A 20,547-nucleotide genomic window follows, 5' to 3' on the forward strand; every position below is an offset into this window, starting at 1 on the left:
AAATCCAATACCAAATCAAATAAAAAGGGAAGAAAGGGCAAAAAAAATTCACACAAAAATTGAAAGAATGAATGAAGGGGACTGTCTGTGTGTTTGGTTTTCCGGATTCTGAAGAAAAAGAAAGGAGGAGAAACTCGAGAAGAGGTATATAGCTTCTTCTTCTTGTTCTTATTGTTGCCTGAGAGAGGGGAGAGAGATAGGAGAATGTATGGATTCAGTTTAAGAATCGAGAGGGCAGCTAGCTATATGGGAGTCCCTATCAGAGTTCAATGGGTCAAGCAGGTGGCGCGTCGACGGTTTCGGGTGCTGCCTGAGCCTCTGACCGTGACGGCGGAGGAAGGGTGGGAGGGAGGGAGGGAGGAGGAAAGTGGCAAACAATCTTGAGGAATGCCTAGTGGATGGGGTTGGGCTGAGTGTGGGTCTTTGGGGGTGGTGGTGGTGGTGATGGCTACGAGTAGACAAGGGTTTTTAAATGGTCAAACGCGTTTTCCTCTACCATTCCCCCTTTTTTATTTATATAACAACACACCTCCCAAAGCCCAAGTAGTGGCCAGGTCATATAATCTCATTCCTTGCTTTGATTTCTGATTTCTGATTTCTGCTTTCTGTAACATGCCTTTTACTGTTGCAATAATAATAACAAAGGTAATTTACGTAACACTCCCTGAAAATGAAACGATATCCAAGTCACCCCTTTTATTGGAAAATAGTCATCCGTCTTCATCTACAGTAATGTTGTTATCTTTTAAGTCAAACAAAAAAGTGAAATATCATATTTATCTTTTATGATTTAAACCAATAAAAATTAAAAATTCCTTCGTACCATTCCATCTTTATCTTTTTTTTTTCTTCGAAACAAGGGGGTTGAAATGTCTTTTCATATAAAGAAAATATAAATAGACTCATGGGAGTATCGACGTAGGCCATACTCTCAAACTGAGTTCTTTTTCTCATAAATATAAGCAGGTTTATCTATCGCATCCTATAAGGTACTCCTATCAAGATAGATATTTTGAACACTCTTCATGGAAATCATTGGATCAATAGTATGATCTTGACCATTGATTTTTTTGATTAAATGAAGATTTGAAGTCTTTAAATGAAGTATGAACCTATCAGATCACACATACATACATCAAAATCATGGAATCTTCTCCCATTTTCTTTTTATAGTTTTCCAACAACCAGAAAATTGAGTATCAATTAGTATTAAGATCTTCCAATGTTGTATCATATATTTTGATAGGTAGGTTTCCTTACCAAAATAAAAAAAATTTTTGATAGGTAGTTAGGTAGGTAGAGAGGTAGGTATACACAATATTCTCTTCTTTAGGTCCTTCCTTGTATAAATTAGAGACTATAGAAAAGCGAACCAACCAAGTTTAATAAGCCTAATAAGTCCACTAAACAACAAAACCATTAATTTTGGTCGCTTAAATGGAGGCCCCCACATGATATCCTTATGGTTACACTCTTGCCACAAACACTTGGCAATTCTGGCATTACCATCTTTTAACACTTAAAATATATAACCACTTTTCAGAGTGGAACACCACTCTATTGAACACCTTCCTAATATTTTTTTGATGCCTCAATATATATATATATATATGTATTGGTAACCTGATGCCTCTATATTACATAAATTTAAGAGGCAATGAGAGGATAGCGGATGCCTAAGATAGAGACTTTTGGGTTAGAAAATGCGGAACACTATTTGTGTCTCTAGAAATATAAGTAAAGTTACAAAGTTTAAATAAAGAGAAGGAACTAGATATCTTGAATGATATTTAAAATCGTAAGACTGGGGTAATCCTTGTGCGTGATGAAATTGATGAGATTAACGTTATCTGACTCCACCATAATCCGTAAGAAGCCAAATCAAAGGGCAGTAGTGTACTCAATACGAATTGCAAGGGCTTCACCAAGAAAGATCTCAGAGAAGGAAGAAGTTTTTGACATCGCTAACATGGGTTGGTCCAAATAGTGTTGCACAACCACGCCCAGGCTTCCCTTCGTTGAATCCAATGGAAGAGTTGCGTCACAATTCATTTTGAATAGGCCGATATAAGGAAGAATCCATGTCCATGTCACTACAATTGGAATAGGATTGGAGGCTGGTTGGGTTTCACGTCGACCTCTACTAACATACCAAAACTCATCAAAAGCTCGTTGGACATTAGTAAATACCTCCTCCGAAGTCCAGTTGCAATGGTTAAAGACCAGGTCGTTTCTCTCGAGCCATAAATACCAACATATGAAAGAGCAACGATTCGGTGTCTCCCCTCCCACTTTCTTTGTTTGGCAATCGAATTTTATCCCAATTCTCCATCCACTGAGATAACTTTGGTTGACTGATATTACGAATTGCAAAGGAAAGACTACTACCGAACCAGACAGCTTGAGCAAAAGGATAAGTGCGCATTATATGGTCTGCCATCTCAATCTCTCACCCACATCTCTTACAACTAAGATCAATAGAGCACAACATTTCCACCAAAATGACTTGATCTTATGAAGAGTTTGACAATTGCAAATCTTCTTCCATACAGAGGAATCGATACCCACACGTGATGCCTGGATGAAGAAGCATGAAGGGAAGTCTGGTGGTCCCTTTGATTAGAAATTGAAATATATGGTAAGCTACCTTTATGCAGAACTTTCATTACATGCTCTACTCCACACTTGGAGATCATCCCTTGAATGGAGACAAAGTTTAATATCAAGAATGTCCTGTTTATCGGCCAAGACTAGAAATACGGGTTCAATAACTCTTCAGAAAATAATTGTCTCCAATTCCTAAAAGCATGCAGTGAGGCAGTGTTAGGTGGAGATGTAGACAACCTGACAGTTCGGACATCCAACGGTGGATGTCAATGAGCTCGGACCGTTGGATGTCTGAGCTGCCACGTGTCGACATCTCCACCTAGCACTGCCACACTGCACACTTTTAGAAATTGGAGAAGATTAAAATCCATAAATCTTCCTTCCAAAGGGGCTCCATTCGGATCTTTTTTTTTTTTCTTTTTGGGAGACAGTAGGGGTATCCGACTTTAGGCCGACTAAATCCCCCTGGGCTCATACATGACCCCCACACCACTCATGAACTGAGAGCTTCTGGACCCTAGTGAGCCTCAGGCGGGTGGCCCTAAGAAATTATGCAACGGCAAAGGATTGATCACGAGACCTCTTCTAAAACCCCCACTTAGATACAATTTATTTTTAGTTGTTATAATTTTGTACTCAATTTTCTTAAAAACCCATAGCAGCATGAATTATGTGAGAATCTGACAATACTCTCTATAGTATATTCATTTAGAAAAGACTTAATACACAAGACATTTTATCCAAAAAAAAAAAAACTTACACAAGAAAAGAACTATACGAGGTAATAGAGATTTTACGGAAGAATTATACAAGGTAATAGTAACAATTATCTGGCATGTAATTAACATCCCCCTCAAACTCAAGATGGTGTATAAGAAACCATTTGAAGTTTAGATATAGAAACTAAAGACGGACAAAAATGTTAACATTAATATGAATACTCTGAGTTGATATTCTAAGGAGAAGTATGATAGAAAAAGTGTTAATTGACAAAAATGGTGACGAATAAAGTGACAGACAATTTTGATATCCTTCGTTCTTTCTTGAAAAACTTCATTGTGACTTATTTGAACGATTCTTTCTGTTATTATAGAAAAGTAGAGTTGGAGCAGTCAAGAAGATACTCATGTCATAAGAAGCCTTCATAGTGTGAGTACCAGATCAAACTGAGAGGGGGGGTGAATCAGTTTCCCCTTTTTTCGTTTCCTGTAAACAACTCAGTCGCTTACAGTCTCACCTCACACCACCAGAATGTGGCTAGGTCTACCAAGACTGTAAACCCACTCTGCAAAATAAGGATTAGTCTCCAACAAAAAACAACAGGCAACGAGACAAGATTTATGTGGTTCACCTCACAGTATGTGAAGGCTACGTCCACGGAGCAATACCCCTCGGGGTTTCGTATATGCCCAATACTCAACTCAAAATACAGTAAGCCGTCCCTACGGTCAGGATACCCCTTACCCTACTTCAACCTTTCACCTCAATGAGGGCAAGGACCTCAATCCCAATAAGATAATGGCCTCAACCTTACAATCAATCAACTCAAATAAACAGATTCAATCACAAACCCCACCTAGAATAGATTACACTCTAGGTTCTACCCAATACATTCAAGAACAGGAACTAAACCTAGAACAGAGAAGTTTGTGATCACATTTACCTTATCAAAGGCAAACCTCCAACTACAAGTGAGTGTTGTGAGATCTTCAATAGCACAAATCAAGCACTCGAATCCATCGCCAACATCAAATCGAAGCTCTCAGATGATCTCCTTCGCGCCTCTGCTCTCGAACCACGCCAGAATGATGGAACACTACTTTTCTTCGATTTCCTTCTTCTCTAGGACTCTAAAAGTGCATTTTCGGTCATATTAAGTGAATATATATACTTTTCTATAAATACCCTCTGGACCAATAATAAGAAAACGCAAGCCCAAAAATTCGCCACCCTGCTGACCAAGAGAATACTGTACCCATAACCATTTGCTGATGGCCACCACTGCCAAACCTTGTTGCTAACAATGACAACACTGCCACGAGCACTAACACATAGCCAAATAATCTTAGCTGTAATATTAGTAAGGGCTAAATACTTAGCTTCCCAAAAGCAATAAATGGAGTTGTATATGTCGTGAACATTCATACACTTGCCCAATACAAGAGGTCAGTTGGGATTAAACTTTGCAGCAAAATTATACAAAAAAAAAAGAAAAGAGATAATAATCCATCCGATAACAGGCGATCTCACCTAAAACTACCCGTTGGAGTTTAGAGCAGGGTTTTAGTAATTGGTATCAGTATCAGTCACTGACGATATGGATTCAGATCAGTCTGGATCGACTTTGTTTTCATCAAAAAATCAAATTTTCTCCCATTTTTAACCTAGTCCGATCCACCGATATAGGATCAGTCAAGGATCAATATCGGTCTCCATCAATACCAATACGAATCATCTGATCCCGACCGATCTGATACCGATACCTCAAACTATGGTTTAAAGACCCAAATGAAAAGAGAGAGAGAGCGAGAGAGAAGAAGAAGAAGAATGGATTTAATTATGAAGGGGAAAGAATTGGGCTGTTTTTATTTATTTATTGTTGTTTTCTTGTCATTTATTTATAAAGGTGGTTACAGAAAAATAAGGACCATAGAAATTATAATTAATGGTCCATAATATCTATTTAAATGTTCTTTAGATTTTAATTGTAATTAATGATCCATAATACTCATAGTTAGGTATATATTGTTTGTTTATCCAGTGGAGAAGCAGGTTTTAGGGTTTTTGGCTTTCATCGGTTGTCTTGTTTTTATTTTTGGTAAGAAGCTTTCATCAGTCGTCTGTCGCCCTGTCGAAATTTGAAAGTGCAGCTCACGATCAAGATTCGGGAAATCACTGAAGAAAGGCACAAATTGTTTATTTCTTAATTAATCAGGGTTCACATAATTTGGAACATTAGAGAGTCTTACGTGTATGGAATGTTTGTGTTTGTCTTTTTTTAACAAAATGATTATATACCTTATTTTAATTTATTTTAATTTTATTTAATTTCCCTAACCGTGTCATAAGACTTTCCCCCTGAAATATTAGGGTGGACTACCATCCATGGTTTTAGTGCACAGTATCGGAAAGGGTATCGGCAACACGTAAAATCGATACAATATCGATATGGTATCGATCTGGATTGGCTGTATCGGACAAATATACTTTTGAATTCTCTTAAAAAATAAGTTTTTTGATCATTTTACCCCTTATCTGTACCGTGCTACCGATATGGTATTGAAACAGTATCAATATCGGTGACTAGCAAAACCGGTATGTATCTCCTGATATGGGTGATATGATACCAATACTTAGAACCATGCTACCATCTAATCTAAGCCGTGATTAAATTGTATACCAAAAAATTGTGTGTGAGAGAGTGAGAGTCTAAATCATTGCCAATAAAATATGGTTGTGGAGTAAAATATCAAAATATCTTTGTGGAGTTAATTAGGTTGAAATATGATTAAATGATTTTAAAATTTACCTAAGTTTCCAAATAATACAATTTTAACTTTGAAAATGAGTTTATTTGAACTCTTAACTTAGAAAAGGGAAAAGATCTCTACATGGTGGTGTTTCCTGCGCCCTTTCATAGGGCATCGTGAGATGAAGCCTCTGCCCTTAGGTAGTTACCCAAGCATACTCACCTATTGCTCCAGGCGCTTGTGTACAGACCATGTGACTAATTAGAGACCTCTTGCCCAAAAAGAAAAATATTCTATTCTAGATATGTGGGACTCGCTGTCATCAACTAAAACATTCCCCGAATTTCTTATTATTTAAAAGTACTTGGATCAAACTTTAAAATACTTTTTGAATCATAAATTTGGATTTTTAGAGCAAAAGTAACGATTTAATTAGGGCTGTAAATGGATAACTGAAAATTTGAATTCGATCCACTGTATCCGTTTAGGGACATCCGTATTCATTTAGAGATATCTGGAAAAAAAATCCGAATACTCCGATAAAAATCCGTACGAAAAAAAATCCGAATACTTAATAATAAAAAATTAAATAAATAATGATCTTGAATGTTTTTTGGAGATTCAATAGATTCTAGAATATGAGAAAAAGAGAATCATGATCTAAGAGATATGGATTGGGAGTGAATTGTATCCGCTAGGGGGAGGAAGGTTCGGGTTACACAAGACAGAGATGTAAATGGATGGTCGAAAATCCGAATTCGATTCGCATCTGAATCCGTTTAGAAGTATCTGTATTTGGCCAAGCAATATCCGGATTTGATCATATCTGATCTGAATCTAATCCATTTATAGGCCTAGATTTAATGAACTTGGGCCAAGCCAGACTCATCTCTCAGTTTAAGTTCAAACCAAATAGACTAAAGACCTCGAGGCAACCTTTGGAGTTCGACTCCAAGTAGGTGTTTATTGACGTGAAATAGGTCCGAGTGAGCATTTGTTGATGCCTACTCTACGTCGACGAAATGGGTGTGTGTCGAACATTACAAGTCGAGGTCCTCGGATTATTACCCTCTCCAATTCCCTATAGCTCGGTAGTGCGGCAGTGCTAGTGTGGATGTCCGACATGTGACAGCTACGACATCCAACGGTCTGAATTCAACATAGTCAATGAGCTTGGACTGTTGGATGTCCAAGCTGCCACATGTCGGACATCCACACTAGCACTGCCGCACTGCCAAGCTATAGGGAATTGGAGAAGATAATTTTCCGAGGTCCCCAGTACCTTGCAAAGACGTACACTGGCCTCTATTGGATACCGAACAAGCCTGTGTCGACGTCGAGTGCTCATTTGTTGACACATGCCCGATGTTTACATTTATATTTTTATGTCAAATAGAAGTCATTTGATGTCCAAATTTGGTTGTTGCTGCAAACTGGACTATTCTTCTTTGTGCATTTCACCACACCAAAGCCTTTGAATGAACTCTAAGGGGTCCAAAAAACATCTAGACACATTTCTTGGATTCTAAAGTGTGAGAATCACACGTATTTTCCATCCCCGTCCTTAGAAAGGAAAGGGAGTTTCCTCTTCTCAAGAGAATGAATACTTGAGAGTTGTCACCTAGATTAGGATCTAAAACATTATTTTTTTTCCAGGTATTTTCATAGTTCTACCATGAATATTGCATTTGATTTATTTTTGTCTGCCATATTGAGATTTTTGTCTTTGGATTAATTATCTTCTCCTCCATGTTTAGGCCCTCATAACTCCCCCCACCCCCCCCCCCCTCCCCTCCCCTCCCCTCCCCCAAATCTTCCTATTTATGTTATTTCAAAGTTAGTTTATTTTTAACATTTTCCCATTGTAGTATAATTTTCTTTCATTTTTATTAATGTACATTTAAGTGCATGGTTTTGCTTCACTTTTGATGTTTTACTGTAGATTGCATGCATAATAGATTTCCCTAATTTATGTAATTTTTTGTATTTATTTATAATTTTCAGGCGTTATTTTGTGATAAGGTTTTCCATCATTTTTAGCATATTTTACTGCCCATTAATTTTATATCAATTTTTTTTTTAATATTTTTGGTGCTTGTAAGCATGTTAATAATGATTTCATTTTATTCTGATTTTTTTATTATTTTTAAGATATTTTTAGGGGATTATTTAAGGTTTTCGTGCATTTTTGAGTATTTAGGCATTTAGGTATTTTAATGATTTTTATTTATTTATTATATTTTTTTGATTGTTTGATGTTTAGTTCATATATTATCATGATGGTTTGTAATGTTTATGTTATATATTCTTATTCTTTCTTGCATATAGATAGGATTTTGTATATTAGTGACATCTCTATAAATACCTCATGTTTACTGTTTATGATTTCATATTAAGCATGTTTAGTTTACCATATCTTTTGTGGATATTAACCTCTATTTTGTAGCCAATTGCATAAGGTATGTTTACCTCCCTTTTGTTTATTGTAACTTTTTTTTTATTTTCGTACCAAAAAAAAAAAAAACTTTTTTTTATTTGGTGGATGTTTGATATTTTAAGTTTTTATTTTTGAGATATATCATGTAAATAGGAAGATCGATATAATCGAGTGGACCGAGGTGCCTAACATCTTCTTTAGTCTGCAACTTGACTCAAATTTATTCTCATGGGTTTGAACAATCTCCATCGGATGTACTCATGGAGTCATATTTTTTGTGTGAGTCTTAGATCTTGATCTAGATGACAACTCCCTATTACTTCTTTCTCAAGAGGAGGATAAGATTCTCTTCGAGAGGACAAGGATAAAAAATTGATGTTCTCACATAAAGGGGTAAGGGTTAAAGCACACAATGAAAATAGGAGAATCAAACTCGTGGTATGCTGGGACATTTGCATCATTCATTCAATAGGGAGGTGTGAGGGTTTTATGGTCAATTTGGATGGGCATAACCTAAGAATAATTAATACAGGCCATGTGTCTGCTTGGCCGTGCATAAAAACTTCTGTCAAAAAAAAATAAATAAATAAACCTCAATAGTAAAATCCCAAGGAGAATCCTCCGAACGAATCCTTACAATAGTATATAACCTGACTCCTCTGAGACAAGTGACAAAGATTCACCAGCTAAAGTTGGCTAAATTATTTATTGAAACTGGACCCATTGCATGGTTAGGATCTTGACCATCACTTAGTACGTTCCGTGATGTAGGATTCCCCAAGTCATGAAACTAAGCTTCTTTGTCTCATATTTCGAGGTCGTTTGGTTAGATGGAAGTGAAATGAAGCACGAAAAAAAAAAAAAGAAAATTGGAAAGTTTTCTATGAACTAGTATTATTTAAGGGAAAAAGATCTCTACTTGGTGGTGTTTCCTACGTCCTTTCACAAGGCACCGTAAAGTGATGCCTCTATCCCCTGGGTAGATACCCAGGCATGCTCCCCTATTGGTCTAGACGCTTGTATAGAGACCATGCGACCAAGTTGAGAGATCTCTTTCCCAATATTTAAATAGGGAGAAAGAATGCTAACCGGTGCTATGTGTGGGCATTTACTTGCGCCTAGACACAGCTCGAAGCGAAAAGACCGTTGCATCCCTAGAAAGGTGGAAAGGTTCAGGGGTGCGGCAGTCTTTTCACACCGGACTGTGTCTGGGCATAGGTACACGCCCACACACAACACCGGTTAGTGTTCCTTTCTCCATTTACTTAAGAACAAGTTAAACATAGGGTAAGAGAATGTTACCTGGTCATGTACTGCCATCACCAACATGAGGCCAATGAGAAAGCACACAAGAGAATCAATAGAGTTGGGATTTTTTATTTCATAGGAGGCATGGCAGTACTTCTGTGCACTCCTCTTGTGTCTAAGCACAAGAACCATATATGAGACTAAGTAGAGTTCTTTTTCTTTCAAAACATAATTAAATTTTGAGAAGTAGTTCTCTGTCCGGGAGTGCCAGCATTCCCATGAGTCTGTCTCTCTCCACTCCATATGAAAAGACACCTTTGTGGTTCTACCTCCTTGTTTTTGGAATGCTAGCGTAGGCCACACTCCCAAACAAAGAACTCTCTCCTGTAAATTTTACTTCATTTTCTATCCAAATGGGATTAATTTGATGTATTATTACCAGATTTTGGAATTTTGCACGAGGAAAAAATGAACTTCAAAATCTAAAACATATGGGTCTCATCCAACATTTGGAGATCCAGCTCTTCTCCAGCACACCCTTGAGCTAGACGTGGGGGTAGATGTTGACATGTGGATGGGGTGCCGATCGAACGGCACCCAGGCTGAGAACGGTAAATATCACATGGACATGCACATACGATGGACATGTGATATGCATCATTTCCAAACCCCATCCATGTGTCGACATCTGCCTCAGTGTTGAACAATGTGTAGCTCGAGGGTGCGTTGGAGAGGAGCCCAATCCAACACTTGGTGTGGTTCAAAAAGATGGATCATGTACAAAGAAATGAGACAATAAAGGTGGTATAAACGAAGTGAATTAAGAGCAGATGAGATCCAATCAACATCTCGTGAGTGATAGACGGTTAACAGGAAAGGTTGGAGTTACCATTTTAGTCGATGCTAAGCACTAGTACAACCCCAAAAAAAAAAAAAAAAAATTAAACGTTTTTTTTTTTCCCATTGAAGTTTTTGATTTCACTTAAAATTGCAGAATAACACATGGTCTGTCGAAGGCAGATTCTGGAATCTAAAATGGGTCCCCCCACGTGTAGATCCTTTGTTGTCCTAATTGTACTGGGGTGTCATTTACATGTAGGCTGACCCGACAAATGTTGGTAACTGCCTTGAGTACATACTGACATGAGCCTCTTGAGTTGGCAAAACCAGAACAACACCTGATGAGGCAAAATTAACTTTACACCCCCATCACTTGGGTCTTTTCATAGCTTAAAACTTTTAATTAAACACTTTAATATTGTATCCATAATTGGAAGTTTGTCAGATGAGAAGTCGATGAGATTGAGATCCTCATCGTCCAGCGCACATCGTTCGGCTGGGGAGGTTTTGATTCACATGGCACTGCACCGGGATGTGTGTGGTAGAGTGGATCGAAACCCCCCAGTCGCACGATGTGCGCTGGACACCATCCGGTACACAAAGAAGATCTCGATCCAAATCGATGGTGTTAGAGGTTCCATATCGGATGTGTGCATCCTCTTTTAAAAGATAGTTATTAAGAATAAGTTTTAATCAAATTTTAACAATTGGTATCAGAGTCAAAACACGTGACGATTACAATAAATTTGTCAGATTCATTGAATTACAGATTTCAATATTGCATGAACAATTGACATATTTTTGTTTCTCAACATTTGAAACTGCATATATATAAACGAAACTAAGAAGTAGTAATAATGGACGACAAGGTCTGGCTGCCCACTATACCTCAGGGAAGAGGAGGAGGACTGCTGCAGCCACATGACTCCAGGCTGAAGGACGAGCAACTTGTGGTGTACACATTGACATAAAAAGAAATAAGTCTCCATCTATCACTGAAACAGAGAGTACTGTTTGTTTGTAATATATTTGCCAAGATCACAACTTCAGTTTTCTCTCTCTCTCTCTCCCTCCCTCCCCCTCCTCTTCTGTTTTTGAAGATTTAAAAAGGGAAATGTTTGCTGTCCCGCGTGGGGCCAATGGGAGTGCACCGAAGCATCATCGGAGGTGGAATTTAAGTTTTTTAATAGGGTCAGGGCAGTCATTTCGCCTCCTCCTCTATGTCTGGTGCAGCATGTATGCTCTCACACAGAGTCCTTTTTCCATTTAAAAATTTAGATGACATATGGAGAGGAAATGCTAGCAACATCAGTACAGCACTGCCTATGCAAGATAGTTCAGAAGCAAAGATGTTGAGCATATTCCGGTTCCTTTTAATCTCCATCTCCATTAGGTTTGTTAATGGGCTAGGTTAGTTTAATGGGTTTTCCAGTTTTAGGCCCAGCTAAAAATCTGTACATTTCGAAAATTTCAAAATGTCCTGCTTGGGCTTACATATAAGGCCTATTTGGGCCTGGGAAAGTAATCCCTTTTAGTAACCCAAAAAAACCCGGTCAAAATATTGTTTTAACTGTCAGAAACCTGAGGGGATAAACAAATTTTAAGCATAAATGGTCCGGCTGAGGAGTAGCAATTGCTAGATCAGGTTTGGCCCACTAAATCTATGGCGGGGGTCCAACATGTTTAAGTGGGCTTATACCAAGATTTGTACACAGTTGGACTTTATGTGACCCAAGCTCATTGCTCAGCCTCATTCAATTAAAATTTAGGTCGTGAACAATGAGATTACAATTTCAGGAAAGTTCCGGAAATTCCACCTTTCCATGGGGGATTGGGGAGGGGGTTTGGCGGTCATTTCACCCGCCCCTGTCCTTGTGCCTCTGCACAAGGGCAGCACACCGCAGTTGCCAAGATACCGTTCTTTCTTTCTATTTTTTATGTATTATATATGTTATAATAGAAAAATAAAATGGCTCAAAAATATAAAAATAAAGATATTATTGCTTCATAAATGGTACTTGACATATTAATTAATCTAATCTTTATCCAATCTAGATACATAAACATGCATGATGTCCAAATAAGGGGAAAATATTATTGTTAAATAAATTCCAAATAGGATAGAACCTATCATTAATCCAACATACTCGATGAGATAATCTAATCTTAACATGTTTACTTCAAGAGAATCACTATCATTAACTCAACATACTCAATGAGATAATATCATTGTTTCCTTGGATGCTTTGCAAATAAGGATAGGACCAAATTTTCCTCCACCCACGGTGAATGGGATCTCATTCATCACAGGGCGGGAGAGGGCTTCACGAGGGTCTTTTGGATAAAATATTTAAACCCTATTGGGGTTTTTGAACCATAGAATGGTGCGTAAGAGTAAAACTTTGTCCATAAAGATATTGTCTTGGTTTTCCCAAGAAGAAAGGCTAGATGATGAATCCAAATTTACTAGTGTATATTTATTTTGGAGAGTGGGTTTCCTCCCATGCCGGAGTATTAATTCTAGCAAATAGAGGTCCCCATTATGAATCCTCAATAGAGGGATTTAATGGAGAAAGAGAGAGAGATGTCCCCATTTGTGTGTGTTGCCGTGCTGAGGAATCTTTTACCAAAAAAAAAAAAGATGTGCTAAGGAATCCGCAGGATGGTGTCGTGCGAACCATCCCACCCAAAAAAATATATATATTCAAATCTGATCCGATATATTATTTAATAAATGTTTCGGTTCTGGTTTGGAAAAAATGCAACCGTTTAATAAATGGTTCGATTTTATCCCATTTAACCATCAATTTTGAACCATATACAATTTGTTAAATCGATTATATTTAATCCAACTAAATCATGGACACCAAGGCAACGTTTGGTATGCATTTTAGGTCAATTTTGCATTCTCGGATGATAAAAATAGTTGTTTTTATTATGCGAGAATGCGAAATCAATCTAGAATGCATACCAAACACAGCCCAATTCTCCACATTTTGGTAAGTTCACTTAGAATTTACAACAAATATGCGAATACACAATCATGGGTTTATAACTAGCAAACCATTTGTGAGCCTATTACGTCAAATTGGTAACAAAATCAAGACCAAAACCGTTTAAAACGAAAAATCAAAATTAGGGTTGCAACAAGCTTAGGTTGGGCCGAACTTTTTAAAACCTCAGCCCAACCCTGAGTCCCTTTAGTTAGGCCTAACCCAGCCTGACCCTGACTTAGGGTCTGGAAAATCCAACCCTAACCTATCCTTAGGGTTGGGTCGGGCTGAACCTGATTGGTTCTGATCATGGGGAGGGAGAAAGGAGATGCTGGGGCTGGGCTAGGTCGAGAAGAAGAAGCAAGAACAAGAGGAGGATGAAGAAGAGTAGATCTGAGTCGGGCCGGGCTTAGCGCAAGGCCTCAACCTTGACCTTGTCTAGTCCTAACTTATGGTCTGAAATTTCTAATCCTAAGTTTCTGACCCGTCTTCAAGGCCAAGGTATGTCAACCCAAGCCTTGTTCAGACTCAGGGTGGACCAAGGTGCGCTGGGGCCAACATGGCCAAATTTGTGCCCCTGGTCCAAAATCATTTACACATCGAAAGCGAAACTGTTAAATAAATGTTAAGTTTCACTAATTCACTAATTAGAACTATTTAATAAACAATTTAGTTTCAATTTTTGCCTACTAAACACTCTGAACCAAAATGATTTGGTTGGAGGAAGGGTGAGGGATGTTGGAACCTATAACAAACTCGAAAAAAAGGTACTTTTGTAGGTCGATGAATACGTGCTCTGGTTATAGCAGTGTTGAATGAAGGATAGTAAGTTTAAATGTGGTCCCATATTATTACGAAGAGGAATGAACAAAAATTTAGAGCTCAAAGGATTAGGGGTGTAAATGAATAGCCGAAATCCGTTTTCGTATCCATGTTTGTATCCGTTTAGCACTATCTGAATCCGTCCGAAAGCTAAACGGATGCGGATACGGATAGGCTATAGCTATCTGAAAAGTTATAATTACATGTAAACAGATAAAATATCCGATCCGTATCCGTTTAGCACTATCCGAATCCATCCAAAAGGTAATCGGATGCGGATGCGGATATAGGATTATCTGAGCCGAATCCGATCCGTTTACATCCCTACTAAGGATGAATTTTTATGTGCATCATCCATGTGGTCGGTCAAATATTTTGATGGATAAGATAAGGGGATGGAGCATACAAACTTAAAAGCTGCTTTCTTTGATGGAATTAAGAATATATATGTCTTCTTCCTTATGTTTGGTACATGATGAACATAGCCGTGTTTGTTAATCAAATTCTAGTGTTGAATGTATCGCATCTTAATATGTTGTAGTCTTCCTGGAAGCTTTATAAACCACCCCCCCCCCCCCTTTTCTGGCTGAGAGCTCAATGCGTGGAAGATGTGACATCCAACGATGTCGATGTTGGATGTCAAGCTCGAAAAGAAAGAAAAAAGGAAAAAAAAACTGCCTTGCATCGAGCTCGCAAGTTGCACCATTAAATGAAACTTCTTCCACGTGTCGAGCTCTCAACAGGATTTTAATATATGGTTCCCAATGTTGAAGGTGATTTTGATAGAAGCAATTGCGTCTTTATCAAAAAAAAGATAGAAGTAATTGCGTTTTTGGGTCTTCCAATCTTCCTCCCCCCAACCCGAATTTTTTTCCTCTCCGACCGTGTTGTCCCCTCATATGGGGGCGCGAAATGACGATTTAATCTTGCCCGAGCAGTGTGTTTGGGTAGGGGGTTAGATCGTTATTTCACGCCCCCATATGAGGGGACAACACAGTCCTGTCCGGGCTGCGAAAAGGAGAGGATAACGATTCCCCCCAACCCACCCGTCCTATCCAAATTCACTGGACACCGTTCTTTCTCCATAAGTAAAGTGGGGAAAGGATGTGGGACCCACTACCACTCTTCCATTTAGTGACTAGTCAATCACCATAGCGGCGAGGAACGGATTCAGATCCTCTACTACCGAGTTGCCCCTGCCCCAGCTCCTTACCCGAGTTGGGGTAAGGTGGTCATTTACCGCCTTCTTGTGTCTTGGCCAAGGTTCCTAATCTTGGGATTGGTCAGCACCAATACCGATCCGGATTGGTCGGAATCACCTTAGATCGGCAAAAAACGTTTAAAATCCAGGTTTTATTGGATGGGTTGTTGTATTGGTCATAAAAATAATAAAAATTTAAAATTTAAAAAAGAAAACTTAATAAACGATAATCACTTCCTAATCCTATTTTTTAGGTTAAGCTTATCTTTTCCACCTTCTCAACCTCATCCACTACCCCCATTATCTAAAAAACTCCAAGTTCTGTAGGATTGAATCAATGTTTTCAAAGAATGAAATCTTCCCATAGTAATTCCTAATACAAAACGATCAGACCCCCTTTTCATTTGCGGATTTGAAGCTAAATCTCTAAATAATATCCTAACCACGTTAAGAAGATCAATCTTTAAATGGAATAAAATATTCCCTTAATCGATTCTAGTAAAAAACAGTAAGATTTTCCTTTTTTGTCTCACTGATTTGAAACCCCAAACGTATAATTCACAGCTTCAAAGGCTCGGGATCAAAAAAAATATGGGTTTTAAAACCTCCAAAAATGGTAAATCGGATTGAATCGGCCGATCCAACCGAATTGGCCGAATTCATTATAACTTTATTGTATTGTTCTAATCTCGAGATCGACCTCGACCGATATCGATCCGATCCAACCGATATCGGCCAATCCGATCCAAAATTACGAACCATGGTCTTGGCAGTAGGATCCTACCGGGCAGCTCGGTAGTAGAGGATCCAAATTGCGGGGAAACACCTACTTGTAATTAATTTGTATTTAGAAACCATTTAGAATATACTAAATTAAGTAAGACTTCCAGTTTCCTTCATTTATTATCAAAATTCCTCTTAATTATATGAGTAATAATTTACAAAGAAGAACCCTCCATCAATCTACATCACCGCCTAACCTCTCCTCCTCCTCCTCCTTTGCCGGATTTTCCTCTTTCCTTTTTTTTTTTTTGGGGTCAAAATTTATCCCTTATCCTTTCCTCACATGATCACATCCATGCCTATGGCTATGAAAATGAGAGCCATAAATGTGACCCATTAAAAATTTGGTTACCACTCAAAAAAAAAAAACTCATTTCCAAAGTTTGACTACTTAAGTCCCAAGAAATTAACAAGACGGGAGGGTCTACTTGTACAAAAATACGATTCGGGTTCAAAATAAGTTGGGTGCGCATCCCCCCTATTCTCTATCACTCTTTGGATTGGGAAAACTTTATTGCCTGTTTTTTTACTGCTCATGTCTTATTGAAGATAATGAAGGAAGAAAAGTCTAAAATTTTTGTAAAGATAAATCAAAATTGGTGGAATACATTGATTTGATTTGGAATCAGATGCCAATCTTGATTAAATTTAGAATTTTCTTTGTGATCGAGTTAGGCCAAGTCCAATCAATTTTCAACCGATTTTGGGATAGGCATGGATCAAAAGCGAATCCTAATCCATGGTGACCAATAATCTATCCGAATTTGAATGTTATTAAATCTTGGCTTCACTGTCAATCTCTCATCTGCTAATATGTTGTGGTTGTGTGTGTCTTGTATTTGACTAGACACATAATTATTATTATTGGATTTATATTTATAATTGGGTTGGATTTTAGGTGTATACATGTATGAGGATAAAATTATAATTGCGGGTATCAAGATTTCTAGGACTTCTTATATATGTATCGAAAACGCAGACACAAGAGGAGACCATTTTGTTAGTTGGATAATGGTGTAGAAAGTTTTTCTAACTTGGTGAAATATCTTTGATTCCCTCAATTTGTATCGAACCACGTTAAATTACTCGTGTTATAAGTGGCTGTTTGTTTGACCTTCCTCGTGGTTATGCATTCATCTCAATATGATACAAGTGATACTCTCAAGTCTCCCTCCCTTAAATTAACTCGGGCTTCTTACAATGGACTCTTGCTTAGTGAAAAATGAAAGGATCGTGTCAAATAATAAATTATATAATTTGTGGGAAAATGTTCTTTGTGGAAGGTGCGGGGGGGGGGGAACAGGTCACGCCCAAACACAATGGGGGCAAAATGGCTGGCCTTCCCCGAGTTGTCAGTGCGTGTTCTCCTTAGGCCACTACACTTACCCACAAAGAACACTGAAAAAATATCTTCTACGAGTCCCTAACCGATACAGTTTCCTAGTGCCTCTAATAAAGAGGAGAGGTGGACCCTACCCAGGTAGTATTCAATCAAGGGTGGAATGATCATTTCGCCCCCTTGTTAAGGAACTATATGAACTTTACCAGACAAGGAGCCATAGGTGATAAAAGATCCAAGAACGCTCCCCCATAATTTGTTTACTCATCTCGTGCATTTGGGTTCCATGAAGCATTAAGTATTATTTTAGGACTTTAGTGATATATTAATAGGACAAAATTTTCCTTCAGAAGAGATCATAAGGTTCACAAACCCTTAAAGTTTTAGGGTTTTAGGGTACCCTGCGACTCCTTGCCCACGTAAACACTGTTTAATGCTTGTTTTTGATATAATCAATCTTAAGATATAATACTTTCCTTGATAAAGAATATTAAAATATGATCTAGACTTGTACGATCGAGAACCGACAACCAGTTGAACATCGAAATACTAAAAGAAGATGAGTGGGTTTGGATGGCAACCTTTTTTTTAACCTAAAAGTCATAATGAAGGGGTAAAAGATAATAAGGTTACAAATAAATCAAAGAGATTGGCTTGAGGGTACGACTAAAGATCAACACCTTATCCACAAGAAGGAATTTGGAGAGGAAAAACTAGGATCGGAAACGACCATGACCAGTCATAAAAAGGATTTTTTTTTTTTTGCCTACCCTTTCAAATCAGATTGAATGTGAATACCGATTGCTTGAACCATTGTCCCACAATAAAAGGGGAAGCATTCACTGTCTTGTCGTCTCTATTGGATTGAATGGAAAAGAGAAGAAAAGAGAAAAAAGGCCTCCATACAGTTTCATTCACACACACGTAACTCCAAACTTCATGGCATCGCTTTATTTGACCCTTTTGAAGGCTATGGTGTGATTGTGAACTGTTCTTCCCTCTCCATGAGCGACACATTCAAAAATCTGTGACCAATTTTAATAGAAAATCACAGAAGAAAAAAAGTGGAAAACGGGGGATTGTCCCCTTTTTCCATTGGAATTAATGATTTGCAAGTAAAATTTCCTCTAATCACTCTCTGCAATATGTTTCTCCATTTCTTTTGGATTCAAATCCACCATTGCTGGTACCAAGGATAGCAAGTAAGAAAAAGGATACACAGAGACTGTTCATGGCATCAAATAATAACAAGAGCGAGTTGAGTTGGGTTTACTCTGGAACTTCCATTAAGATAAAAAAAAGAGAGAATGAAGAACCAAATAGATCCGTTTCTATTTACAATGGGTCCATAACCCATACTCGAAACCATAGCCATTACCGGTCTTCTGTCCACTCCAAAGTCTGTACTGCCGGCTTGGCCCTACCGTACAGAGTCATGGACCACACTCGCAGTCATACCCAAAACTCCGAATCGCCATTACGGAATCTGAAACGACGACGATGCCGCTTCAGATCACACAGCATATACTTTCCTTTTAGTAGTACTTTTCATCAACTGCACAGCAGAATGAGCTCCCTCCCGTTTTTTTTTTTTTTTTAAAAGAGTTCTGTTTTCGATTTAAACTTGGCTTCCGACTCTGTTTCTGGCTGGAATCGAGCCAAAAGGAAGATCATCACCGGCCAAAAGCGACCGAGAGACGAGGCATAATTCTCTACCAGCACTGATCGGTCTCCCAAGTCCGGCGATTAGAGCCGGAAAATCCAGACATGGACGATGACGCCGACGAATATGAGGAGGCGGAAGAGGGAGAAGATCTATAAATCCGTTGTCTACTGAAGAGATTGCGATCGTATTCGGCACGCTTCTCAGGATCAGAGAGCGTGGAATAGGCGGCGTAGATCTTCTTGAACTCATTCGCCGACGTGTCCTTCCGATCGATCGCTACCACATCGGGATGACAAACGCGAGCCAATTTCCGATACGCAGATTTAATCTCCGGAAAAGTGGCGCCCATGGTTATACCCAATACCTCATAAAGGGATGCCGACGAAGCCATATTCGAAGAGTAGAGACTCGGTGGTCTGGTCGAAGTGTAAGTGGCAGAGATGGAAGGTGGACGGAATCTGACAGAAGTCGCCCGATGAAGAGGAAAAGCCGAAGTGTTGTTGAAGGCGAGCTTTTGGCCGAGGAAACTACTGGATGGAGAGAGCAGAGAAGATGATGAAGACAAGGCTACCATTGCAGTTAGTTGTGTACAGTTGGAGACGTGGAGAAGAAAGGATGAGGGAAGGAATGGAGGGTTTGAGCTTATTTATAGGAAGAAAAAGCGCGTCGGGTTTCCGAATGAATTGGGGATAGTGGTGGACGTGGACAGAGTTAACCATGGTTAAAACTCCGAGTGGGGTTTTGGGTTAAAATGCTGAGTCAGTATTATTTGACATTCTTATCCGTTTTGGTCCTCCTCTGACTCAGCAAAAACACTTATAAATTATAATATTCATCTCTATCCATTTTCTCTTTCTCTAGTCTACTTCAGTTCTGTTCTGTCCCACCTTCACTCCTTCCATCCCTACTCTCTTTTCTTTTCTTTATTTTTTTTTTTTCTCCGTAAAATGAAATCTATTCATAAGCAAAGCAAAGTTTTTTTTTTTGGAGTAGGAAGAAGGCTATTCATTTATGCGCACCCAACACCAAGAAAAGGAAAACAAGATACGAAAAACAAATAGAGAACATGATAAATACAAGGCATGGATATACAATATCCAAAATCAATGAGCGAAAATTGATCCGGTCTCAAGTGCCATTG

At 38.5% G+C, this 20,547-nt stretch overlaps 1 protein-coding gene across 1 annotated transcript; it reads right to left on the bottom strand.

Moving 5' to 3' along the window:
• Positions 1-19,433: 19,433 nt before the first annotated feature.
• Positions 19,434-20,000, bottom strand: LOC122658890 (chaperone protein dnaJ 11, chloroplastic-like). The gene has a single exon (XM_043854044.1). The coding sequence runs from the start codon at positions 19,978-19,980 to the stop codon at positions 19,453-19,455; it is 528 nt and encodes a 175-aa protein (XP_043709979.1). The 5' UTR covers positions 19,981-20,000; the 3' UTR covers positions 19,434-19,452.
• Between the last annotated feature and the right edge of the window lie 547 nt (positions 20,001-20,547).

The sequence above is a fragment of the Telopea speciosissima genome, chromosome 4, assembly GCF_018873765.1.
Source record: "Telopea speciosissima isolate NSW1024214 ecotype Mountain lineage chromosome 4, Tspe_v1, whole genome shotgun sequence".
NCBI classification, from domain to species: domain Eukaryota; kingdom Viridiplantae; phylum Streptophyta; class Magnoliopsida; order Proteales; family Proteaceae; genus Telopea; species Telopea speciosissima.

Coding starts and splice junctions, on each gene's coding strand:
- LOC122658890 (XM_043854044.1), bottom strand. CDS start 19,980: ATGGTAGCCTTGTCTTCATCATCTTCTCTGCTCTCTCCATCCAGTAGT.